The 27,035-nt window shown below is 39.4% G+C and overlaps 1 protein-coding gene across 4 annotated transcripts in view; it reads left to right on the forward strand.

Annotated features, from left to right (window-relative positions):
* Positions 1-27,035, forward strand: part of ncam2 (neural cell adhesion molecule 2) — a 315,894-nt gene that overhangs the window by 217,228 nt on the left and 71,631 nt on the right. For 3 of the 4 annotated variants that reach the window (XM_008429298.2, XM_008429289.2, XM_008429279.2), the window contains exons 2-4: positions 12,573-12,647; positions 21,617-21,823; positions 26,852-26,995. In XM_008429298.2, coding sequence (XP_008427520.1) covers positions 12,573-12,647; positions 21,617-21,823; positions 26,852-26,995 — 426 coding nt within the window. Of the gene's footprint in view, positions 1-5,843; positions 5,879-7,343; positions 7,476-12,572; positions 12,648-21,616; positions 21,824-26,851; positions 26,996-27,035 lie in introns of those variants that run through there. The other variant, XM_017301986.1, reaches the window with a different exon arrangement.

Below are 27,035 nucleotides of genomic sequence, written 5' to 3' on the forward strand. Positions count from 1 at the left end.
TCCAAAGTAAAATCAAGCTTTTATTTATTGTAGATCCAAAACTTGAAAGGGAATTTTATGACCACTGTAGATAGAAAAGAATTCTATTAATCTAAAAATTTCAGAGTTTTTAGGCAAAAATGTACTCCTTTTTCTTTCTACAATGACTCTAATATGCCTGCCAGTTAGCCTATCAGAAGCTTCCAAAGCTATGACATTATCATCTGGGCTTTTTATCATCATTCAAAGAAACAGCAATCAATGTGTAGCCCAGTTGTACCGCTCTAAAGTAGGTACGGGCCACTGAGTCCGTTAAACCCAGTAACTTTTGAATAATTACTCTTAATACACTCTCGTGTTTAAACCTATGTTGAGTTTCATTCACCTTAGAATGATAACACACCAATACTTTTCTATTCTTCTCACCCAATCATGTAACTCTGATTAAGAATAATAAACTTCACATACTATTCTATTTAAAAAAATCAAACACACACCTGTATGAGATTTGAACTTTTGAACATATGTTAAACAATAATAAATTCACAAAATGCAAATATTTCAGTCTTTTGGTTTCACAAACCCTATTTTAATAAATGTGGGCCCACACTTCAATGTCCACCTAAGCCGGCAATGATTAACTAAAATATAGTCCCAGAACAAAAACCTGTTGCAGGCCTGATGTGATGATGAAGCGTGGAACTGCGATACCTTACTCCAAGGAAAATCTTGAACCTTCTTGGAAGTTCACCTGTTCTTGGTGCCAGTCGGCAAGATGTCTTCAGCTCCTTCACCAGTCCCTCGGTCCACAGGATTCAGGAACAGCAGGAAAGTCCAACGCAGACACAGTCCTCCAGCAGTCATAGAAACTCTAAATGTAAGCTCATCTCTCTGCACTTGGCTTAACTCTTGAATGCTCCCACGACGGAAACATTAGTTGAGTCTTCTGTTAGCCGAGTTAGCTCACAGTATTCAAGTCCGTTCATTGTGCTAATGAAAGCTAATGCGTTAGCGAGCATTACATATGACTTTTCACCTACTGTACAGTAAATTCCGTTCTGAAATTATCACAGTAGCTGCAAACTAGAGTGTAGCGTCGATATCTATTAAAAGACTGTCGAGTTGAGAGTCTAGATATCTGCAAAAACACTCGTTTCTTGATAAATCCGCCACGTTGTTTCAGCGCGGTTCATCTCTTTCCTTTCTCATTTCTCTCCTCTTCTAGCCACGTTTTTCTGTCTTTCCCTCTACTTTCCTATATCTAAAAAAAATTGCTTTGCTCTACACAACTTCCTCTTACAAACATGAGCCCTTCAAAATAAAATATGTTGAAGATTACTTTTCTATAAAACAGTTTTTGCTACATTTTTCCAAAATTCTTTTAACTTATTATATCATATTATTTCAAGTACCTGTAGCATTTTGTTAACACTTTTCAATAACAATTTTAACATATTTAAGCAAACATGTTTAATACATTCCAAATTATTACACCTTCCATGAACTTAACTCAATACAAAATACCTTTATTTTGGACTGGGTTACAACTGCGTATGTAAACTTCTGATTTTGAAGACATTGCAAAACAATTTTCTCTTTCTCATCATTGTGATTTAGCAAATATTTCTATTTTTTCTGTTCTTTTACGTCGGCGAGTCGCTCTCTAACCTCAACTCTCAGAAAATCAAACGCTGCCTCCGAGGCCTGGCGTTTTTATTACTGAATCTCTTTCCAGACTCGACTGAGTAGCCCTCCGAGGAGTGGGAAGCCAGGGCTGGTCTGCTTCGAGTAATCAGCTCAGTCTGCCACCTTCCCACCAGATCAATATGCAGCGCCGGCTTATTTTTGAATGCCTGCTTATTCACAAGTTCTCACAGATCGTCAGAAGTAAACATCTCGCCCACCTCAGCTGGTCTTCATTGTTTGCAGACTCTTATTGATTTGACTCAGACGTAGACATCAAACATGCCTCCAGTCAATCCTCTGAAGCTCATATGGTGGCGAATAATAACCGATTGAATTAAAACGTTCTTTGACTTCCAACTCAATCTATAGGCGACTTTTTTTTGCCACTATTGAAACAAAAACTACAGTTGATTAGCTTTATTTTTCAGTCAGTGCTCATTTAGATTTGATTTTGCAAAAGCTATACTGCAAAGGAATCAAAGAGGAAGTTAATGAGCAGAAGAAAATAAGTAATAAGTAACTCTGACCGCTTTTATCATTAACACAATAGTACCAAACATTTAAACAAGTCCGTTGTGTTTGAGATGTTGACTTTTACTTCAAACCAGCACCGAGCCATAACGTCACCATCAATACATTTTCTCAGATTGTTTGAAGAAACCTTGAATATTCCTTTATTTTTTGGGATTAAGCAAAGAGAAATAATTTTCCAACTGACCTAAAAGTGAAAAGTTTTTGCCAAAATAATAAAAGGTTATGTCTCTCTGTATCATCACACATATTCGGTTTCCTCTGAGAGAGATTGGTGACGTAAGGAGAGAAATGGGAGCAGAAAAGAAAGGGCGACAGAGATAAGAAAAATAAGACTAATAGATTAGACACAGGACTCAGAGCCCAGATAGTCGAAGCTCCCGCCTGATACCCTGTGAAGCATGATTCTGTTTTTGAAAAGGGAATGCGGATAACGGTATTATCTCTCACCGATGTGTACAGGCCCTATTTTTCCCTGTGTTTCCATAAATATGAGCCCAATATCCAGGAAAATGTGATTTATTCTGTCACAGCGTGAGGCCCCAGTTTATTCATAATCTGGAATAGAAATCACCTCTTTTGATGGAGGATAAAGGAGACGGAGGTTATGAGAAAACACCGAGGATATACTGCAGACTGTTTGTTTAAAGGGGACGTCCAAGAATATCTTCCCTCCTCAACGTCTCTCTGTTGCTCGTCTTGTTTGGCTTTGAGAAGCTCTGATTGCAGGTAGCATGTGAGAGGCCTTGTGTGTTTACCCTCCTTATTTCTGACCTGATTGCTTTGACACTTGAAACTCAACTGTTTTCCCTTTGACTCAGACTGTCTTGTCAGGCGTCCAGAGCCTTTAAGGGTTAATTGATAAGGCGCTCTTATTGTGTCGTTTATCATCTGTCGTGATCATTTTTTATTTATCATTGTTGCAATAAAATCAAATTAATGGTGTGTAAAAATCCATAAAACTGCCCATATTGTCATATTTTTACTCTTTTTCTCCACTCTTTGCTCAATAAATCAATCAAGTTTATTTGTACAACATATTTCAGCAAAATCCTCATGAAAACATAAACATACAGTAACTAGTAACAGACTTTAGATATGATTGAATGCAGTTGCTGTGAGCATTTTAATGATAAAAATCACACTTTTTATGTGAAGCGGATTGTTTTTCAATTGCAGTTACCAAAAAAGTAGTAAATAGTTCATATCTTCACTTATTGCTACCACAGTAGCACCACAAAATATTGTGATAAAACTTTAAGTCTACCTTTAAACATTTGGGAAACACAAAGTTGGACCAAAATCTCATCCGTTTTTGAGCACAAATTGCTAAAACCAATTCATAACAGATCCGATTGTCTCTTATTTGCATCTTTTAAACCAGGGGTCCCCAAACTTTTTCCTGTGAGGGCCACATAACTTTTCCCTTCTCTGGTGGGGGGCCGGAGTCAGTTTGTAACAGAAAAACTGTGACGATTGCAGGAGTGCCTAAATTTTAAAATGTATTGTTTTCCAGAAAACACAATCAAATAACCCTCTCTGGGTTCTTCACAGAAAAAATCCAGGAAGGATTACTGTCCATATTTTCCGAACTATGAGCCGCACTGGACTATAAGCCACAACCCCAAAGTTTTTTTTGTTTTTTTTTAACAGTAAACATACACATCTAAGCCTCAGATATCTCTGCCGGTTTTCCACAGCGATGCAGCAGCAGCAGAGGGGGGCGGACACCCAAAATCTGAGTCATAACAGGTCAATTGAATATCACATTTATTACGGTTGAAAAAGAAAAAGTTGCCAAGTTTAGATTTAACTGAACTGATTACGGTAGTTTCCGAACGGTAATAATAAAAGTGCTGATCCTTCGTGTTACTACTAGCATGTGCTAAATCAGTGATCCCAACTTGTTTATTACCGCGGACCGTCAAGACTTGGACATTTTGTTGCGGCTCGGGGAGAGAGGGGGGACAAACAGTCAGATAAGGCTTCTGTATGTTGGTGTTCACACTAAATACTGATTATACCCAATTTGGGTTGTCTTGGCCCTTTTATCGCAGCCTGTGGGGTTTTCCCTGACTGGGAACAAGAATACAACCTGTTGAATGTGACAGGTAGCCAATCAGAAAGCGCAGTGACGTCAGAACAGAGGGGAATCCCAAACAGCTGACATATCTCGCAACTCAGAGTCCAGTGAATATCGGAGATGATATGTGGAAATGTTTATTATTAAATCTAAAGGTCATTATTATGTTTGTTCAGTTAAAAATGTTAACTATGAAAAAACATATTCACCTCCAAATCATAGTGCAGCAAATAGAGCGGCTGCTACCGTCGTCTTTTATCCATCGCCTTTTCTTTTTATTACATCTTTTATCTCTTAAAATGACTCCACAAACTATCACTATTGCTTCTACATCGTCATCCGTGTTTGGTTATTCTAAATTCCCGCTATGTTGGGGGTTTTACTGGATTATCCTCTGGAATCGGGATGTTTCGTGACTGGAATCGGTTCGTGCCGTGTGGCTGAACACGAACCAATCGAACCTGTTGGACTTTTATCAGCTCTGTGGTCACAGAGGTTTGGAGAATCGGCCGAAGATTCTTAAATCTTTCCGTCTAAACCAGACTTAATACTCACAAGCTATCATCTCCTCTCGACCACTGTCTAAACCCTCTCTGACTCTGGTCGCTATGGTAACGTTTACATAACAGAAGCGCCACAAAAACTAACATTTTACTTTCGTGAAAATGTTAACTCACGATACTGACTAACTGGAGCCCTGAGCTTGTTTCTCTGCAACCAGACGGTCCCATCTGGGAGTGATGGGAGACAATGACACCCGAAGTGTTGCTTATATCCACAGCCTGCTTGGTCTCTACGTAGTGAAGCAGCTTGAAGCTTCATTGCCTCATTAGCAGCATGTTACGCAGAGCCGCTTGTAATGTGGGACTCACCTACCGGTCCAGGATGAATCCATTCTCCTTCCTCTTCTTTGGGCCTTTTCCCTTTGCAAAGAAACTTTCCAAAGACATCTGATCTGTTCCTTACTCATTTTGCTGCTTGTGGGCTCAATGTTGGTGCGCAAGTAACAGACTTCCAATGATTCACTTCCTGCTAAAGAGCCCCCTGGTGGTTGAAGAAAAATCCACATATAAACGGCTTCTAGTCCGGAAAATACGGGTGGATGAAAAAAAATCTGAATGCTCTCTGGCATTGTTCAATAGGCCGGACAAATGTGGAGGCGGGCCTGATCCGGCCCGCAGGCCGTAGTTTGGGGACCCCTGTTTTAAAGTGTTTCTTTGGACCTTGGTTGCTTTTTCACCTGCATCGTTGGTTCTGGTGTCTCATCTTCCCCTCAACATGGACTCTCAACATGGAAATGAAATGGATCCTGTAGAATCTGTTCTGAATGGAAACAATCCCAGCTCACACTGATAGACATACGAGGACACAGAAAATGAGCAAAACCTACAGCTTTAACCACCTGCTAGATAAGATCAAGCTGCCTCTCCATGCTAATTATAAAAAGATTACACATCTGTCTGAAGGCACACATCTGTGTGTTCGCACGTCGCTGCATGAGGTCCATCAAGGCCTCGGCGGCTTAGAGCTTAAGAGGCTTAAGGAGGGAGACATAAATGGCGAAGCAGCTGGAGAGTGGAAAGCAGAGATACAGAGAAGGTGTGTGAGAGAGTGGAAGATAATAGGTAGCTGTGGCTTCTGTTTGAGACTTCGCTACTGTATGTTGCTACAATTGGATATGGTTGGCTGAGTAGAGCCAGCTTTCTCCCTCGCTCCACGTTCCTCTGCAGCATGAAAGCAGGTCGGTGAGTTGGAGGAACAGAAATATGAGCCGAAGCTCTGAACCTCTACAAACGAGCCACAATGACCGGGTCAAAGCTTAAAACCTCAAAATCGTAAGATTTTGAATCTTTTTAAAACGTCCTTTCACCTACTTCATGCTGTCAGACAGGTGTTACTACACCAATAAAGACAGGTTGTCTTTATTGGTGTAGTAAATATCAACAGCAAGACGATTCAAAGTGCTTTATGTCATAAAAACGTAATACAACAACCAGTTTTGTTAAACAGCAGCTATTTTATCAAATAATCAATTAATCAGCCCAGTTACTGCTGATCAGAGGCAACTCTGAACAAATCAGTGTTTCAGCATCTTTGCAGTTTTCTGGGAGTTTGCTCCACATTATAGGAGCGTAGAAAACTGAATGCTGCTTCTCCATGTTTAGTTCAGGTTTTCTATCTCTGACAGTAAGATTTTAACTGAACTCTTGCAATATATGAGATCACCTTTAAAAACACTTAAAACTGCTTATTTTAACACTCCCAACACTAAATATACCTCTTGATATAAGTTCATTCTTCTGCTCTTACGGTATCAGCCAATCAGCACAAAGGACACTAGACGGCCAGCCAATAGCGTGTCGAGTAGCATTGCTTCTTGCTGTTTGACCTTCACAAACTCTGTTTTATTCTTTGTCTGAAAGGCTTAGATAAGTTCAACAAATGTTTCATGAATAATTTAGTTAGATTCCACAAATAAGCTGAATAGAAGTACAAAATAGTCTAAATCCATAGGAATTCAGTGAAAGTTTGTTTTAAAAAGCAGCAGATCCCGACCACACATCCCATCTGTGAAGTGTGGCTGTCAGAAATGCTGACTCGGAAGTGTTTCAGAAGCTAATTTCATGCTGCAAATCGTCCCTGCCGTTGCAACACCTCTGAAGAAACGCATAAGATACACAAGTTCTGCTGAATACAAAACATAGTAATTAGTATTTTATCAGCTGCCTTGGTTTTCTCTTTGTCTTCTGCTCGTCTTTATTGCTCCTCTGTCTTCAGGGTTCAAGGGAAGAATTCCCTTTTATTCCTTCTCAAAATCACACGCAATTAAAGCAGAGCATTTTTGGCCTCAGGGCCAAGCGCTCGGTGTGTGTAGAGCATTCACCCTCCCTTCCACCCACACACTCAAAATAAAGGGATTCAGCACACATCCACCTTCCCACACTCTATGTACGGAAACACAAAGCCTGCTTCTCTGTGGTGCATTTTATTTCGCTATGGCTTTAATTGAGCTTTTTTAATGGAGAAAAGGGATTATATATTCACACACCTCTCTTCCTGGCAGATGATTGGACACTTTTCTTCCTTATCAGTGAAGTATTTGGACTCAGGCTGCTGCTAAAAACAACTTCAAGGATGACAGGTGGCGTAAAAAAGCACCAGGAGCTTCTCCTTCAGCTCACGCAGCGTAAATATGGCAAGCTGATATTCAACTTTATATTTATCTGTACCATTCTGGAAATTTTAGTTACCTGGCAACTTGTTTTGTCTTTGTAAGGTTATGTCTCAGCATTCAGACAGAAAATTTAGTTTTCATATCAACTGCATCTTGTCAGACTTAATGTGGAGTCCCTCAGGGTTTTGTCTTTGAACCACACCTTTTGGTTTTAGACATGTCTCTTTCTTTGAGAGATAATGAATAATTTTAATTATAAATCAATTAATTTAAGTACATTTAAAATAAAGATCAAATGGGGGTGAGGGGGGGCTTGTTCCCTGGGAGGGACACAAGAGGGCGCTAGAGTGGTGCCCGAAAATTGGAGGGAAGATGAGAAAAAAAAAAAAGAAATTGTCATCATTTTTCATCATAAAATCAATAATGTTTTAAAAAAATGTTTAAAAAATATGAGTTCAAATGATTTATTGAAATGTTCACTTCTTTTCTAATTGGCTGCTTTGCTCCTCAAGCTAACATAGCAAAAATAAAACGGACAAGTTTCTGAGAAGAAGGAAACCTAAAATCAGACAGTGTGATGCAGTGTTGATGCTAAACTAATTTTACAATAAAACAGAAGAAAAAGTGGATGTTTTTTGTTTTTTACATACTTTTAGCTCTGGCTAACAACTTTTTGAGTGTTTTTAATCAAAAATAGTAATAAAAAAGAGTCACATTTATATAAGTACTCAAAGCCTTTACCAATGACGCTCAACTTGATCGTCTTGTGTCCAGCTGGAATGGAGTCCACCTCTTTATTTAGCTCTTAAAGGATCAGATTTTGTTTTTCTTTATCCAACAATTGCTATAGTTTTCAGTCCAACGATTCAGTAGCGTGAACATTGTGCTACGTTTGCTATGCTACAACGTTTTGTATCTAAATCTGTTAGCATGGCATCATGATAGCATCTTAATAGGAAAATGTTGACGAAGACGACCAGATAATTTATAATCTAATCTAAGTAATTAGTGGTTATGAAACTACAGTAACGAAGGAAATGCTGTCTGATCAGTCACATTTGTTGACTTGCTCAAACTGCAGGGTAATTAGAGATTAAGTGGAAGCTAACATGCTAACATTTTATTGACGTTACTCCTGCCTTTAAAAACAGTTTCAAAGTCTAATTTGTGGTTTTAACCTGTAGCTGTTTTGGTGTGAAACATGAAACTTTGAGGCTAACATAAACACGCGTCTCCCCGCCTTTTGGGATCATCCTGATTCATTTGTAATTGTTGTTTTGGAATCTGAAGGATAGCAGCTGATTGGCCGTCGCTGACACTTTACAAATGGCAATCAATGCTTTTGTTTCTGGTGGTTTATTCCTCGTCTCCGATGAGATAATAATTGGAGCTGATAATTGTTACCAGGCTCATAACATATTGACCGGATCGCCTTAATGAGCCGATTGAACAGAGACGGCCATGCCTGGAAAAGACGAAGCAATTATCACGTCTGTGTGCGTTGCTTGCTTGCACCACAGCGAGAACAAACAAATTCCCACTCATCACATTTCAAACTCGGTCGCGTAAAACCCCGTATTCAGCCGCGGTAACGACTTCTGGGATGTGCGTTTTACCTCATCGGGGAGTTAGAGGATTAACTCGATTCTATTATTCACACCAAGTAGCACAAGAAAAAGCCCAGGCTCATTTTTCCTGGTACCTGCAGGTTCTAGTGAGCAGCTTATTACGCGATCAATCACGCACACCGCGAACAGTGGCGAATCAATTAATAATTGAAAACCTTTAAAGTACTTGAAGCGCTGATTGGAATGTGCCTTAAGTTAGAGGCAGGCAGTGTGGAAGGTCATGAGGTTAAACAGGCCAGATCAATCAAGCTCAGAACTGGCCTGGGACTCATTTCAAACAATGAAACAATGCATCTCTCTCTGGAGACTAACCAATCAGGCTTTGAGGATGTTATGCATTACAAATCAATCAGTCAAGTTTATTTATAGAGAACATTTCAGCAACAAGGCAGTTCAAGAAGCTCTACATCAGAAAAACAACATCCAGTCACCAGCTGAGAACCAGTAACAAACATTAACCAGTAACAAACATTTTAACTTACTGGTAGGTCAGAAATTATCTTTACCGTCACTCAGTGAAGAAATTCAGACTGGAAAATAGATATACAGCTGAGAAGGGTTTTAAAAATGTACAAAAATAAAACATTTACAGGAATGTAAACACTGAGTTAGTTGGTTGATGAGAGGAAGGACGTCTTCCTTGAACAGCTTTGGTTAAGAAGGTCACTCTTTAAACCAAAGCAAGGAAGACATTAATGAAACAAAACCGTTGTTTAAATAAATGGAAGAATCACTAAAATGGTCAAATAATATCAATCAACACCTATTAACTCCAACTGTTTACACAACATGTTCAGAAAGAGGACATTTTGACAGGATTAAAGAGATATTTTATCAACTCTTTAACTCATTTTGTCTCTAAAACGGTTGGAAGAGATTGTGGAGTATAGTCCAATCATCCTGAACTGGAATACCTGTCAACAGGTAACAGAAGTGGGTCAACTTCAACAAGGATCTCTTAAATAAGAGTGTCCGTTTCCGTTTTTAAATTGTGTAATGTTGCTGTTTTTTCTCAGTTTCTTTAGATTGAACACATATTTCCAAACACAATAGAATAAAGGGAGCATCTGAGTTAGGAAATGATCATAGGTATTGATAAATCGGCTCCTGCACCTCTTCATGTTCACGCAGCAGTGCCGATCTACTGCCATCTATAGGCGTGTCTGTGCCACAGCAGATTGCTGCCAGTGATTTCTGGAGAGCGTTGCTGCCGTAGGCTGCAGCCATCCCTCCTAGAAAAGCAGCAGATAATGATTTCATCATTTCCCCGATTATTGACAGGCGCCTTGAGCTCTACTATTAAGTTCCCAGTGTTGTGGAGCGAATTAACATCCATTAGAATATGATTATTCAGCGAGAGAGTGGTGGGATGTTGATCCTAACGAGGACTGCAGCTCCAACATTGGGGAAAGAAGGAAACGTGGGGTTTGACAGGCTCATCAAATATCCAGCTCCAGACAGCGACGTGTTGACTGCAGCGCTGCATCAGGAGCCTCTGGCCTTAAAGTGACCTCCTCCATGCAGAGCTGCCAATCACCGCTCATTAAACATCAAGACACATTCCTCTCTCCACCAAGCCCAGATTTAAAGAGCTCTTTATCTGGGTCTCTGCTGCTCTTTTGCCTCTCATTCTTCGTGTTTTTCAGGTGAAAAAACATCCATTGTCTCATTTTAGTGGCCGTTACAATAGGATATGTAGACGTGTTTGAGTTACAGACTGAAAGCATTTTCAGTCTGTAATACATATTTAAATTTTTCTATGGCTCCATCTCTTCCCATTATCACCATGTCAACAAATCCTAAATGATTACCTTTAGTGTTAACCATCGCCAAAAAAACTATTTCTATTAATTGGAAACATTGGAAAAATTTGGAACATAATCTTTGCATAAAATATTCTGTATGACACTCACTTATATTATAAAGAACATAATTATTATTGTATATAATTTAAGAAACTCTGCTTGGTTGAAATAACTGTTAACTTATCCATCATATGTTAGTATTTACTTGCTGACTTGATGTTTTTCATTTCTTTACGCGCTGATACTGATAAGTTCTTCTACATTTTTATATCAGATGAAGATATTTTGAGTAAATATATGGAATTACTCCTGGGAAATTAAACTCTTTTGTGATTTTTTTACATGAAACATATTGAAAAATTCAGTTTGAATCGATGCGACTTGATGTCGTATTGGTTGGTGTTTGGATAGTGTCATTTATTTTCCTTCACTGTGCCCCAAAGAGTGGAGATAAGGATGTTAGCTTCTGCAATTTTGCTAAGACGGTTTAGGAAATATTTTGTATTTGCACCTGTCTGGCAACACGAAGCTAAAAGATCCAGAAGTGCAACACATCGTGCTCTGATGTAAATAAACTCAAGTCTTTGCTGCCATTAAGAAGTAATCCCTTAAACATGGTGAACTTTTCCAGAATGTCACAAATCTGGTGCTGATTCTTAATCATCAAAAACTTTACAATCAAGAAGAAAAACGCGTGGATTTCTGTTGTTTGTTGAAGATGTTTCACCACCGATTCAAAAGGCTCATCAGTTTATAAAGCATAAGGCCTTTTGGAAAAATAAGAGACGTCCACTTTCCTTCTACTGAAGCATTTAACACACCTGAGTTAAGGTCAGAGGTCAAGTTTTAACAATCACAAAGAGGATGGACTAAAAAAACCATTATGGAAGAAAATGAAGGTCAGAAACAACATAAAAACCCATAAGTGGAATATATATTTGGTATAAAACTAGCAAAGCGTTTCATTTCACACCAGCAGTCAAACATGGCGGTGGCTGTATGATGATCTGGGATTTCTACGCCGTATCATAAAATCCTGAAGCATACCGACTGAGAGTTTATGATCTTTTGCTTCAGATACAGACGGACAGCAGTTTCAAGAAAGAAACAACAGATTTAGTGTGGCCTAGTCAAAGTCCATGACCCTAAACATGTCACTATTGGCTTTCAAAGTTCCTCCACAGCGATGTGAAAGACTTATTTCCAATTATTACAGTGACAGTTCCACAACCCTGTATTAGATTTTTTTTAAATTCTTAGAAACATTTACGTAAACTTTTTCTCTGCTCGATTGCGCATCGACTTTCCAAAAACGAGATTTCTGTCTCTCTCCGATCAGATTCAGAGATCCAGAATGTCACTGTTTTCTCCAGCAAATCAAACAGAAGTGCTATCGACCGCCATCCTGATTCCTCTCCGTTAAAAACATCCTCTACTTTTCTTCAAATCATAAACCATTGTCCCTGCAAACGGCGAGACAACGGGGTGGATCCAACTCCAAACATCTTTGAACAATAAGTCGAAGTGGTTAAGATTTAATTAGGATCAAACTGCAACAATGTGCAAAAACCTTCTTCATAAAATGCTTTCAGATGCATAAAGGCACACTTGTTGCAGAATTGAGCACAAAGTACTGCGCAGATCTTTTCTGTAGTAACCGTTATTTGTTTTCTTTTCTTTTCCAGCTTCTCTGCAGGTTTCCATATCCTTGCACAAGGTGGAGTTAAGTGTCGGAGAGTCCAAATTCTTCATCTGCACAGGTAATTTAAAACATTTTATTTGTCCAGAAGGACATTTAAATGCTGTTGTTATTCATCTTAATCCAAAATTTCTCAAAGACCTCCAGTAGCTGTCTGTAATACGACAAATCCGAAGTCACCTCTGACTAAAGACATTTTGTTCTTCTAAAAGAAGAAGACGATATTTTGAATATTAATGCTGTAGACAGGAAATATCTCCGGTAGCAGTCAGTACTGCAACATATCTGAAGAGGCTTCTGACTGAAGGCTGTTGCTGTGACATGCTAACAGCTCTGTAGCTTAGCAGAGACGATATTCCACAGCAGCATCAGCTGCTAAACCACCTCCTCTTTAACTCTGTCTGGGCGGATTTGAGGTTTATGTTTGTAAAAAATGTTTCTTCTCCATAAAACCCCCATAAACCACGTAGAGGTGAAGCGCTGTGAGGGTTGTGGGTGTGTTTGCTGTCAGCTGCAGCATCCTGCTCGCCCTGTCACTACAGTTTGTCCCTTTGTGAACGCCACACGTGCACAGCAGCAAATAAGCCGTTGTCGGGGCCAACGGCGGCTCGGTGGGGCGGCCATGCTTTCTGGCAGGCCCGGCCCGCCTCCTACTGGCTGCCGTCTCTCTCCTGCCAACCCACTCGACAGGGGGCTAACAATCAAGAGGGTAGAAACGCGCTTGGAGGATTGTGAGGGAGAGTTAAGGCACACGGAGTAGTGAAGAAATGGGGTGGAGGGGTAGAAACACAGGAAATGAATAAAACCAGAGGATTAAAAAAGCTTTTAATGTGAAAGGCTTACAGAAGAAAATGGAGAAGCTTTTGAAGCACGGTGAAAATGTGTCTGTGGAAGTGTTTGTGTCACCTTTCCCACCCTGGACTGGCACCAGGCTGGCAGGAAGTTCTGCCAAACGCAGGAAGCTGAAACCAACCTGCAAACAAAAAGTCGGAGCTGTTAAAGGGATTTTTCTGGCTTTCAGCTGCAATCATCTTCCAGGTGTTGGCAAGTTAAGTTAGGGCCAAAAAGAGCACACATATATATATATATATATATATATAAAATAGCATCCAATAATACAGTTACAAAGATAATAGGTCAATTTCTTATATTAAGTAACATTAGGATATCAAACATGTTAACAATAATTTATTGTTTATCAGCTGTTGTTACTTTAAGGGTGTTTTCACTGTGTCCAGATGTAGCATTGAGGACAGAATAAACTTTTTAAAAATATTTTTTCTGTTAAGAAGAAAAGCAGAGACATTTTTATCTGTATGTAGCTGAACTTTTAACACAATCTAATTAGATTCTCCACACCTTTGACCTCAGATTAGGAAAAATTGGTAATTAGTTATTAATGCGTGAGTAAAAATCATGAGCTAACTAAATCTGAATTTCCCCCTTGATATTATCCATGTACCTCAAAAGATATATACATGTATTTATGGATAAATCTTGTTTAAAATCTCAGAATTGCTGCATTTTTATCCAATGTGAAAACTTAGACCTGAAGAAAAAATTATGAAATCTTTATTTTATTTGAGAAAACACAAAAAAAAAATTTTACAATTAGGTAAGCAGAAATAAACCAATAAATTTATAATCTCATTTTTGTGAGATTTGTGAATCTGTTAATTGTAGGTTTAGTTTCACAAAAATATATCAGTCAATCAAGTTTAGTTTATAAAGAAGGCAGCATGAAGTGCTTTACATCATAAAAACACAAAGATTAATAATTGAAACATTGCATTTTGCCTCGGTTCATTTAATTTGGTTCGAAAGTAACTTTAAACAGGTTGGTTTTTAGTCTAGATTTAAGGAAACTCAGTAAGTAAATATAATAATTGAAAAACTGAAAATAAACTTATCTGACGTTTTATGTGGCTAAAAACCTTGTTTACAAGAACGTAAACTAGTAAATATTGTGAACATGACATTATGTCACCACACTAGGAGTATTTTAATCACCTTAACCTGACGTTAGATGTAACTGCGTTGCTATGGGAACATGTTGTTAGGATCAGACGCTTTTAAAACCATAAAAGAAGTTAGCTTTTCATGATAACTAGCGGTTTGATAGTTTGAGCTGCTGCATTTTCACCTGCTAATAAACACCTGAAAGCTCGAGCCGCTGGGTCCAACCGTGGAGCCACTTCCAGATTTTGTCCCGGAACAGAAGATTTGACACCTGGCGACTTATTCTTGCTTTTAAGGAGAAAGTCTGAGAGGCTTCCTGCCTTTGTTCTTCCCCTCTCAGCGCAGAAAAGCTTTATTTTCTGTCACATGGCCTTCAAAAAATAAACTGTAGGAGGCCAAGAGAGGAAGGAGAAGCTGAAAGAGAAAATTTAAGTTTTAAATTGACCTTAGGAAGAAGTTAAAGCTAAGTAGTCCAAAGAAAGACCCTTTGTTCCTGTCAGCTTGTTCTTTCAGATATTTTGTTTGTTTGTTTGTTTTATAAAGCCTACAGAAGGTAAACCAGAGAGCAGGGGTGTCCAAACTTTGTCAAAAGGAGCAAATAAAGTAGCCAGATATTTATTGAAGATCCAAAACTGTAAAGATATTTTTCCGGCAGTGTGTTGGTGTCATTGTAGATAAAAGAAAAGGAGTAAATCTTCACCAAAATACCAGAAATTTAGTGATTAATCAGTTTTATTTTTGGTAGGAAATGTTATTAATCTAAAAATGTGACTTTTTTCAAGCAAATTTCTTTGTTTTTTCTAGAAAACTTTTGAAATTTTTACTGCAATGGCCCTAATACACCGTAGCAGATTTTACATGTTTGCTGTATTAAAAAAAGACTAATTATTTTCAGTAATAAGAACAGGATTTGGGTCACTTTGTTTCAAAACTTTTGCTATATTTAACTGAGTTTAGCAGAGAATAAAAACTGATTCAGTAAAAGTGTCTCATCTTGTTTATAAAAACACAAACACTTTGTGTTTTAGTTTACATTTTCCTGTGTAAGAAACAGGAAATAACTTTCAGCCTAAGTACAAATTAAAAGTCTCCATCTGCATCTAGGGGCCAAATTTGTATCATTATTGAATTCCAGTTGGGAGCTGAACAAAATCAGTCCACGAACCACAAATGACCCCTGAACCTCACTTTAGACACCCTGCTATGGAGCAGTGGTGTTCAAAATGTGGGCCAGGGGCCAATTATGGTCCTCGAAGTGACTTTGTGCGGCCCTGAGCGATATAAAAATGGCACAAACTTACAAGGAAACGTTCACAAAAATGAAAGTTTGTAAAGTTCAACACAAAGTATTCGTCTTTCATCAACATTTTTTCACTTTTTATTCAGCCTCATAGTCAAAACGTTCACAAACATCCAGTGACTTTCAGTAAACTCCACCAAATAAATACATCTTTGAAAAATGAGCGACACACATCCAGTTCTAACACGAAAAATCCAAAGATAATAGAAAAACATCAACATTTATGATTTTTTTTACAATATGACAAACCTGCTAGATTTTATGTTTCAGACCTATAATAATTTATTACTCCCTTGTTTACAGATTTATACTTCATTATTTCATTAAAACATTGTGTCGTGTTAGTTGTGCTAGTTAAAACAAAACATTTTTCTTTTATTTTTTCTTTATTTTTAATTAAAAATGAATAAAAATTTTACAGTTTTGTCCTTTGAGGTTTAGACACCACTTCTACAGAGGATAAAATCTTTAATGTTTCGAACAAGATGTCTTTGTTAAATTATTGATATTTAGGGTCGTTTGATTTAGTCTTTTGTTGCTGTTGTAGTTTTCTCCAAACATTTTAAAAGCCTTGTTTGTTAGCTCTCAACCCAACCTGCAGTTAAACACCAGTTCTGCTGTAAAGGAACATTACAACCTTCATGTTAGCTGTGGTAATTGCTACCTGCTAACACTTAACCACCCTGTTAGCAGCTGCTCTGCTTTGTAGGTATTAATCATTTTAACCTTGCTACTCTGCTGAAGCAATTACTAAAGATTACGGGAACAGTCCTGTCTAAAGGGGCAAGGTAGGTTTAATTGTGTGTTTTTTCTGAGTGTTTTATTCCACTGGCCTTCACAGTTATTAGCGCTCCTGGTGGAGAAGTGTGAAAAAAAAATCCCTAAAATTGATCCGTCTCTTTTATGCACCAGTTACTCAACGAGGAAAGAAAATCTCTGGAAAACTGTTGATTTTATGTCTAAATAAACATTTTTGTTATTTTGCTCATGTGATCCGAAGATTGTATCCAGATATTTACATTTGTGACGACAGTAGGTTTAAAATAAAAAAGCCATAAAAACACTGTTTGCGGGTGGATCTGACATGCTTCCCTGGTTTGATACTCCAGTTTTTGTTTCTGTTCTTCCTGTCAAACATTTCACAACTTGATGAATCATTTGTTAAAGAGCAAATACAGGTGGGAATAAAACAAAAAATGTCAGGTTGCATGACTTTAAAGTTGACGTGAAATTGCTAAACCTTTTAGAGGTGCAACATATGAACCTTCTTTTCAAGTTTTTATTTTTTATTTCTATTCTTTTGTTTGTATTTTTATGTTTTTGATTTTGTCTACCAGCACTGATATTCACAATTTTTATAAGCCTGGCGGGCCTCCAGGCTTTACTTGTGCCCCACCAGGCTTAGCATTGCTTATTTATTTATGTTATTTTTTTATGTTTGCGTTTTATAAGACGTTATAGTTGGTGTAAAACATTTTTACTCAAAAACCCGACGGGTTGCTGGATGAATGACACCCAAACACCGGGCTTAGCAAGTTTTCTGGAGGAAACCTTGAATTATTTACATTTTTATACAATTATACCTGCCTGACAAACTCATCTAGTTCACCTTCTTTCATCTCAGTTTTGTCAACTGGCTCCATAAAAAGTCATTGCAGACTAAAGAGTCGACTAGTCGGAGCAACTCTTAATCAGAACATGAACCTTTATATCCTGAACAGGATATAAAAGTTTTATTTGTGTTTTAGTTGACATGACAGTCCCTTTATGTTTCAACCAATGGAAAAACAGAGGATATATTCAAATGTCATACACTAATTAATTATTAGTGTAACTTTATCTACAGTTTTATATAAAATCATAATTAATTGTCTCAGCAGGATTGCTAATGCTTTCCAGAAGTCAATCTTTCTTCTTCTGCTTCAGCAACATTGGGGTTTGATTCCTCTGATTACTGATCGATCACACGATTAATAAATCTATAATCCAAACCACCTGAAACCACAAATTAAGCTTCATCTGCAGCAGCAAACAGTGTAAACATTGTAGCCGACAACAACGCTTTTATTGTAATTACGTCTGTCCACCATGTATCCATGTATCTTTAATGTTTTTTCTCATTATAGAGAGTAAAATTCTTTCTTTTTATTCAGATCCTCACTCCTGGGTGGGATAATGTTCAACACAGTCGTTTTAATGAAGCCCCGACTCAGAGGACCCAGCAGAAACTTCCACAGAGCAGAACATCTAATGCCGACACCAAGTTTTTCTGGCTTCTCTTAGCAGCAGCTGCAGCTGAGGCACATGAAATGATTCGTTCCTACACAGGAGCTCCACGTTTGAACAGATTGGCTCTAAAGATGCTATGCAAACTGAAAACCCCTGGATGGTGTTTCATCATCTCACTGGTACCTGAAATGAAAACTCTCCCACCAACTCCTTCGTTTCCTTCTGTTACACACACACTGGGTTTGTCTGAGTACCCAGTAACACAGCGGCTCATAATCTCCCCTGGTGGCAGCTGAAAGCATTAAATAAATACAAAAATAGATAACTTTTAGAAAAATCGCAAGGTGGCACAAAAAGTCTGCAGTTCTGCAAGTATTTTCTGTGAAAAGGTAATAAACTCATCCAGCTCTTTAGTTTTGATTTCTGTCTTATCTAAGATTAGCAAATTATTTATTTGGAATAGTTTGAAAATTTGCATATTGGTGCCACTGATCAACATTATTAAAAGTGTATAATACCTAGATATAGGTAAACTGTCAAATATTAAGTTTTATGTTTTATTTTCTGAAATAGATGGAGAATCTGTGGAAAGAGATAAAGATTAGGGTGATGGTGTGGAGGCTTTCCAACCTCAAAGACTTTCATCACCAAAGATAAAACCTTAAAATACCAGAGATTGGGATAAAGCATTGTCATTGTGCTATTTTTTAAATAAAATTTCAATTATTTTCTAGCAAAATGTCTAAATCTGGCAGATTTTAAACTAAAATGCAGTAAAAATAAACCAAATTGATATGTAGCTCATGCTAAATTAGCCTCAGGAAAGCTGAGTAGAAGCTGTTTGTATCTGATTTTTGTTTGTTTTAACAATTAAATTAGGCAAAATATCTTCTATTGTCTGCCTGCAATAGAAAAAAACAGCAACAGTTAGCATTAGCATCATGAAACTGAAATCAAGTTCCTTAGTTTTCACACAAATTTGACTAATAAAGCTGATTCTGACATGAAAAACCTTTTATTTTTGGGATCTACCATGATATCTTCCTGTTAATAGAAATATTGTCTATTTTATTACAGAGCAGGTAAAATTGTCTCAATAAAATGATTTTTGAGTTTCACTTTCACAATTCTCGCCCTTGCAGGAGCAAATTTGAACAAACTAGAGGGGATTTAAGTGATGCTCGACTCCACTTCTGAATTCACTTTTATGTTTAAAGTAAGGAACAACTTGTGTCTTGTTTTAGTGGGATTACAGTACATTTCCAGTACGGACATAAATGCCTGAGAACGTTCCCTCCCTGCTTTAAACTGGCTTCTTCCTTGAGTTTTACCAGGATGTTCCTGGTAAATATTGGCTCCAGTAGACATTTATAGACTGTAATCTTCCGCTTGCAGCAAGCAAGGCGATCCGCTCCATGCTTCAGTTCTAGAAACCTTTACATATTTCGTTTTTTTTTTTTTTTTTTTTTACATTTCCAAGCCTATTCTAATCTCCAAACGAGGGTTTCGCTGCTGCCAGCATTGATAAATCAGAATACCTCCGTGTCTGCGTTTTGCTAGCCTCTGGAGAAGTGGTCATCATTGTCCTGCCATCGCACCTCTCAGTCAGCGCTTACTTTTCCTGCCAAGATGTCGCTGTGGCGCCGGAGCTTATGCAGATTTTAAGATGTGCTATTCACGCAGATGTTAAGACACACAGAGGGATGCCAGGCTGAGTGTGCAGAACGGGCCGGCACGCTGCACACTCCTGTCTTCTCCCATCATCTCTGATTCAAATGGGGCTGTCACCATGCCGGTTGCATCAGCTCAAACTCATAACTGTATGTGCTGTCAGAAGGCTGTATAATGCGGACAGGCGATAACATTGTGGTGCTAGCAGGTGGAAAAAGGCAGCTGCAGTGATACTGAGCACTTATCTGTTCCTTTCAAGTGCCCACATGAAGCATAGGAATCTGCTGGGTGCAGGGATGGTGTACGATTGGTGTGCTTTGAAGCTAAAAAGTGGCAGAGGAGGAGAGTTAGCTTATTTGTTTGCTCCACCTCCCCTCCTTCCATCAGGCGTTACCTCCAGGCTACAATCACCACTATAGACCATATAGGTCACACCTCGGTTTTGCTCAAGGGCATCTTGTATTTAATTTGCCGGCTTCTTTTACCGCTGGGTTTTTTGCGGAAATCCAGCGTCTTCTCCTATTTAGTTCACTGAAAAAATGAGGATCTGTCTCTGGTCTTGTTCTGGGCTGATGGATAAGCCAGATAATGGGCTGACACAGTCGCTGTTTTATTAACATGCCTTCAAGACGAGGGGCACCTGCTGCTTGCAGATGGCTCTGTCATCTCCTTAAGTAGCTGTACGAGGTCTCGCTTCACGGGGCACATGAGGACGCCCCAGTTCAAGTTCGGTTTTGATCTGAACGGATTTATGTCTGAAGTGTTTCCTCTTTTGGTTCCATGGTTTGATGTACCAAGAAGCCACTGTCAACTAAATCCTTGATGCATCCGCTTTTAAACGGGGAAGCAGCAGCTGAGTCGTATCCAATCAAATGTCAAGAAGTGTACAGGTAGCGTACCTTTGGAAAAGTAATCGTTGATTCCCATCACATAAATTTCCAATCATGCGCAATGTTTCCAAGAGTTGATGTAGCAAATTCAGGAGAAACGAACAAAAAGAGAACCTTCTGAGACTCTGCAAACCTCAGTTGGCATGTTAGACACAAAGAGGCTGAACAAATATTGGTTGTTTGAGAGAGCTGACAATGAAAAGCATTCACACCCACCATGTTTAGTCCGCTTTAATTGAATTCTGGTTAGTTTGCTTTGGATGTCCGCTTCATTGTGGAGTCGAACTCTGATGCAGACCAAGAAAGAGAAGTTACGGTGTTGGCTTGGTTGAAGTGAACTCTGGTACAGTTTGAATGCAGATATGAACACCAAGCGAACACCAAGCAGGAAGTTAATTCTGATTAAATTCAGCCAAAACAGACGCAAGAGTCTAGCGTAAGTTAAGAAATGGCTTAAGGTTTTTTACCAAAGACAAAATGGAAATCCTACAACCGCTAAAATCCATTTTTGTTTACATTTTGTTTACAGTTTTTGTGTTGTTTCCTTCAGTAGTTTTTGGTTTTCCAAAGGATTTGGATCACTTTGGGCAGTCCAGTGTGACGATAAAACTGCAGCAGCTGAAAATGTAACAAATGTTGCCATTTTCATCTCCAGTCGAACCGAGTCTACTGGACTATCAGGTGTGAAAACAACCTTAGAAATATGAACTATAAGATTTCTAGAACAATGTTTTTTGGTAGGATGATACCAAAGTGTTTGACTATAACTCACAGTATAATAATAAAAACATCCTATACCAACAGTATTCAACCATGTTGGAGTCATTGGTCCAACACCAGAAGTTCTTTGGCTCTTTTCTAGTTTTCTCCCTATTTCTAGCATCCATCATCCCAAAGTGATTTTGTTTCTAAGAACTGGATCAGAACCTCCATCTGAAGTTGGTTTCATTTGCGTTTTCCTGTTTCTCTGTCTGCTTCCAGCTATTGGTGAGCCTGTCAGGCTGGAATGGTTCAACCCTCTGGGTGAGCGCATCGTAAGCAGCAAACGAATGAACCTGCAGAAGGAGGCGTCCCGATCCCGACTCATCATCTACAACGCCATCATCGAGGACGCGGGGATCTACCGCTGCCAGGCCACCGACGGCAGCGGCCACACGGAGGAGGCGTCGGTGGTGCTCGAAATCTACCGTAAGTTTCGCCTGTTACCATGCAACCGCACTTCACAGCAACCTGCAGATGCTCCACGCTGGCCTCCTGGGGAGAGTCAGACACGAATAGAATAAAGCTTTGAAATTAGGTTTTGATCACAGCTGATTCATATTCTCATCTGCACCACAAGCTGTTAAGGATGCCCCTGAACTTGAGGTCCATGTGTGCCTGTGGCTCCTGTGAATCTGTGTTGATGATTAAAGGATAATAACGGCTAGCGAAGCCTACGGGACTCGGATCCTGCCAGGCTTAATGAGAGACCTGGCACTTTGTCTAACCTGCCTTTGTGGCCCATTGATGTTATGAGGCAGGGGGTCACTCCATCGCTACGGAGACTCTCTTACATGCAAGCAGTCAGTTTTCTGCCCTTTGCTCATTGAGCGCATAATGAAGCCAAAGCCTTAAAGGGAACCGAACTTTTCATACTTCCACTTCTGAAAACAGCCTTAGCCCTTAAACAAACACAATATGTTAAAATTTTTTGGTGTCTGGAAAATGAGAAGTTTCAAAAATCTTCAGAATGTAATAAATCAGCAGGCACTGCCTGTTACGTAGCAACCCCAGTGGAATTCTGCCCATCGCCTAGCAACCCCATGCTGAGCTCCAGCATATTTGGTCAACTGGTTTTACCGCTCTATCTGCTGTACAATGGCTGCTGGTAAAGACAAGTGTTTTGTTGTTGACCTATCCAGAAATCACTTGGTAGAGCAGGAGGCTCTACCAATGCTTTTCTAAGATGTACAGTTGTGTAATCGAGTCTGTTTTTCAGCCATTGTGCAAGTGTAAATGTTGAGTTGGGGGTCGTGACCAGCCGGAGCCTAATTGGATTTAAAGCAGTGGTCTCCAAACTACTGCTTTGGGGCCGGATCCGGCCCGCCTCCACATTTGAACAATACCAGGGAGCATTCAGATTTTTTTTTATACATTGCATTTCCGGTTTATATGTGGATTTTTCTCCAACCACCAGGGGGCTCTTTAGCAGGAAGTGTGTCCTGTAAACTGCGGGTGTTTTGTTTTGCATGGCTCATTGCTGCCATCTGTTGGACTTTTATGTTATTTAATCAGTACGGTTGTTTGCTAGTGGTAGAGCAGATGAACACACGTGTTTGTCGAGTTCTTCGCCTGTAAGTAGCAGCTTATACTTCAAAACGAGCCTAATGTTCATATGTTAAAGTTACTTTCCCTCAATGGAATATATACTAGTCAGTCCCAGTGACCGTTTCACTAACGGTTTTTGCCCATGTGCTTTCTGGGTAAAAATCAATCGAGATACGCGCTGCTCCCCCCGTCAACAATTTCCGGCATCGCAGGTGATAAACGTGTAACACTTTTTCTGTTACAAACTGACTCGGGCCCCCACCAGAGAAGGGAAAAGTTATGTGGCCCTCACAGGAAAAAGTTTGGGGACCCCTGATTTAAAGTGACAGAGACCCTAAAACATCTCATTCTGAAATAAAGTAATTCATTATCTAAGAAAGATTTTGTGCCAAAAATGTAATTAACATGTTTTATATCACCCATAAATATATCCTAACCTATTCAAGGAAACATAATAGGTCACTTTTAATTAGTTTGTGTCATCAAAGTCAGTGGGCGGGGCTATTGATGCTCCAGTCAACCAATCAGATATGAATCTGTATCCCTATAATTCAAATCTGTTTTGTTTATAAATTCACAACAAATGTCATCTCTAGGTACTTTTCAAAATAACAATTTCAATTCTCAATTACTTATCTAAAGGAAGCCCAGCAGGTTGCATCGAGTCATTGACTTAATAGACAATATCATATCAGATGGTCTTTTTTGTAAATAAAAATTGGCATATTTTTTACTTTGAAATGACATTAATTTTGTCACCTCTGGCCTTCCAAAGAGTCCATTTCTGAAGCCTCTTGAAGGCATAAATAATGAAAGGATTTAAGATTCTTTAACATAAGCCCATAAATTGCTACATTTCACACTCTGCACAGCTGAATATATACCATTTGAGCGCTTACATCCTTGAAATGACCCGACCTTAACTGGAAAAAGGAGTAAAAAAAGAACACACTCATTCCTGTTCAAAGCCAGAAACATGTGATGAATTAACAATAAAGCACAAGATTTCCTCACTGAGAAATTACCCAGTGAGCCCTGTGATGGGACTGACTAAATACCCTTGTGCATGATCAGGAGACAACACCAAGTTTAATTAGAGGAAACGTCAGAAGTACGAGGATTAACTCCAGGGAAACCGATACGTTCGCATGCGCTCTGGAAATCATCACCTGCTGTGCTGCTGTCTTCCCTTCCTCTCCCAGAGAAGCATTAGCTGAGACATCACAGCCTCAATCCCACCTGCCGCCGCTCAGTCATAGCCTCATTCACCGCATAACCAGCCCCGCTGTTTCCCTGGCAACCGAGCGCCGCTCGCGCACGGCCCCGTGGCGTGGGTTTCATGAGCAGAATGCGAATGAAAAGCCCTGCTGAAGCCGGAGCCCGCCGTCCCGCCTGCGCTCCTGGGTGGACCTGCTGGTCTGCAGCGTGTTGGACAGAACAATCTGACCTCAGGGTTAAAGTACGCACACACACGCACACCCCCCACGCACGCACACCCCCCCCCCTCCCCCCCCTCCCACACACACACACACACTCCGGGTCGGCCCTCCGAATTATTGAGTTCATCCACTTCCACATGTTTGTGAAATGCAGTGAATTGCAGCCTGTCATCGTTACACTGAGGCCAGTCCAGGGAAATTTTCCTGCTACATATAAGGTTCATACTGGAACTTGAAATCCTTGAAAATGCTTGATTAATCAAAAAATGTATGAGTTTTTGGCAGAAATTCACTCTTTCTTTACACCGTTGTAAGAATCTCTTTCAAGTTTTGTATCTACAAAACATATGGCCTATTTTTTCTTTTAGGTTTTTTTGGCTGCAATTTATTTTTTTGGCTGAAATATATTTCAATTTTGGCCCACATGATAAAAAGCCCCCGATTTAGGTGTGAAGTTCTTGAAAGGGCTTGATATTCTAACTGCACAGTTTTGTAATGAATGCAATCTAAAATGTGAAAAGTCTAAATTTGGAAAACGTTATTTACGTTTGTGGCACCTGGAATATTGACACATCAGTATTGATTTGATAAGTAAAAACAGGCGTGTTACTGTCTGTGTTTTAGGAGATTTGGTGATGTGATCCTGTGAAGAAGCAAAAGAAGCAACATGGTTGTTATTTCATGGTGTCAAAAGTGAAGGGAAATAAATATAATATTGGTAAATATCAGCTGTAACAGTAGTGATGATATCGGACTTTGATATTGGCCCAGATCATCAAATCGGTGCATCAGGTTTTGTAGAGATTTGACCAGAATCTCTACAAAGAGTTTATTTCTAACCAGCTGCGCTTCAGTGCAGCTCCAGTTTTAAATCAGACGAGTTATTTTTTGACTCTAGCATCGCCCAGTTTTTTTCATTTTTTCTTTCGTATTTGACTAAAGTGCTTGGTAGGCGCATTTTCCAAACCCATCATCAGAGTCCAGATGTGGACGGAGGGAAATTGGCTGATTTAAGGTGTTTAACTTCCGTGTTTCTGCGAACAGGAGAGCAGAAACTCTGCTGAGCGTTTCCTCAATTTGCTGATGTCAAGTCTGCAGCAGCTCGTTTCTCCAGAGACGGTGTTTCCTTTTCTGATTCTCTTGTCGAGCAACGTAACTGCAAAGGAAGCAGGAAATGGATACAAACAGAGTAAATAACTGACAGCAGAAGTATTCAAACTTTACAGAAGAAGAAATCAGGAACGTCTTTTTTTGGAAATGAGCAAAGAGCGGCTGAGGGAATGATGAGAGCGGAGTGAGTGACAGAAACATGCACAGGCATCCTTGAAGTTAATGAAGACGGTGAGATTCCAGACACGTCGCCGGGCGGAGGGTGCAGTCGGGGAGCGAAAGCTCATTTTAGGGAGCCGCCTGGTATAAATCACCCAGCTGAAATGCTAATGCCGGAGCCTCGCTAACGGAGAAGACTGATAGGAGAGCCGCCGCTGATTTATTCACGCCTTCATGATGCGCCACGCAGGTGATGGCATGCGGCTGCGACGCCGGCAGAGCCATCTTTGGCCAGCATCAGAGGCGCTGATGAGGCCTGGAGACGGATCTGCTGCTGCTTAGCGGGAAGCTCTTCAATCGCTGAAGAGGCTCCGCAGAACCAAAATGTCTGGGTTTCATTTCATCAGGGGCTTTTCTTTCATGCCTGGTGTATTTGTTCAGTACATGCAGCTCTGTGAAAAAAATTCGGACACCCTAATTCACGTTTAGGTGTTTACTGAGAACTTTTCACTTGTCTAGCAGTTTATATCGTGAAAAGAAAAAGATTTCACCTCAAAAAATTAAACTAAGTACTTAAAATACATCTTCTAGCTGCAGAAAGTGGCTCCTCTTCGTTAAGATTTATCTTGCAGTCTTCTCTCTAACATCAGTTTGATCTCATGTCTGGACTTTGACTAGGCCTCCACGTGTGTTTGTGTCACTATTTTCAGTAGACAGATAATTAACAAAGGTTGGAAAAATAAAAACGAAGATTCCATTAAATATTCAGTTTTTCTATTAAGAAATGCTCGTTCTTATTATTAATTTGTTAAAGAAAATTATTTTTGTAGATAAACACCAAAAAATAACACTGTTTCATACAAGACATCAAGATAAATCTTGGAATATTTTGATGTTTTTTGGCATTTTCAGTATTTTATGTTGGTAGAAAGAGTCTTAATGAGATCTGGGCTTTGACTAGGCCTAGGACTTGGGATTCTTTAATTGTCTGGTTTGTTTTGGATCTTTTCATGTTGCAGATTGAATTACAGTGTTTATTTTTTTTTACATTTTAAAGACTTTTTCAAAGGGCTTTTCTCCAATTTTTCTCCACGTAAAAACTGGTGATTAAATATAAATTTATCCAGACATGTGTTTTTATTTTATAACAACTTCAGATCCTCAACGTTTGCTAAATGTGTGTTTTTGTTTGGCTCCACAGAGAAACTGACGTTCCGGGATGTAAAGTCGCCGCAGGAGTTCAGGCACGGCGAGACGGCGGAGGTGGTGTGTGATGTCATCAGCTCGCCGGTGCCGGTGGTGGTTTGGTACTACCAGGACAAGGAGATCACAGAGGAGCACCGCAGTGAGTTATCGCCACTTTCTGACTCACTTTGATTGACCTT

Source organism: Poecilia reticulata, linkage group LG2, assembly GCF_000633615.1.
Source record: "Poecilia reticulata strain Guanapo linkage group LG2, Guppy_female_1.0+MT, whole genome shotgun sequence".
In the NCBI taxonomy this organism is placed as follows: domain Eukaryota; kingdom Metazoa; phylum Chordata; class Actinopteri; order Cyprinodontiformes; family Poeciliidae; genus Poecilia; species Poecilia reticulata.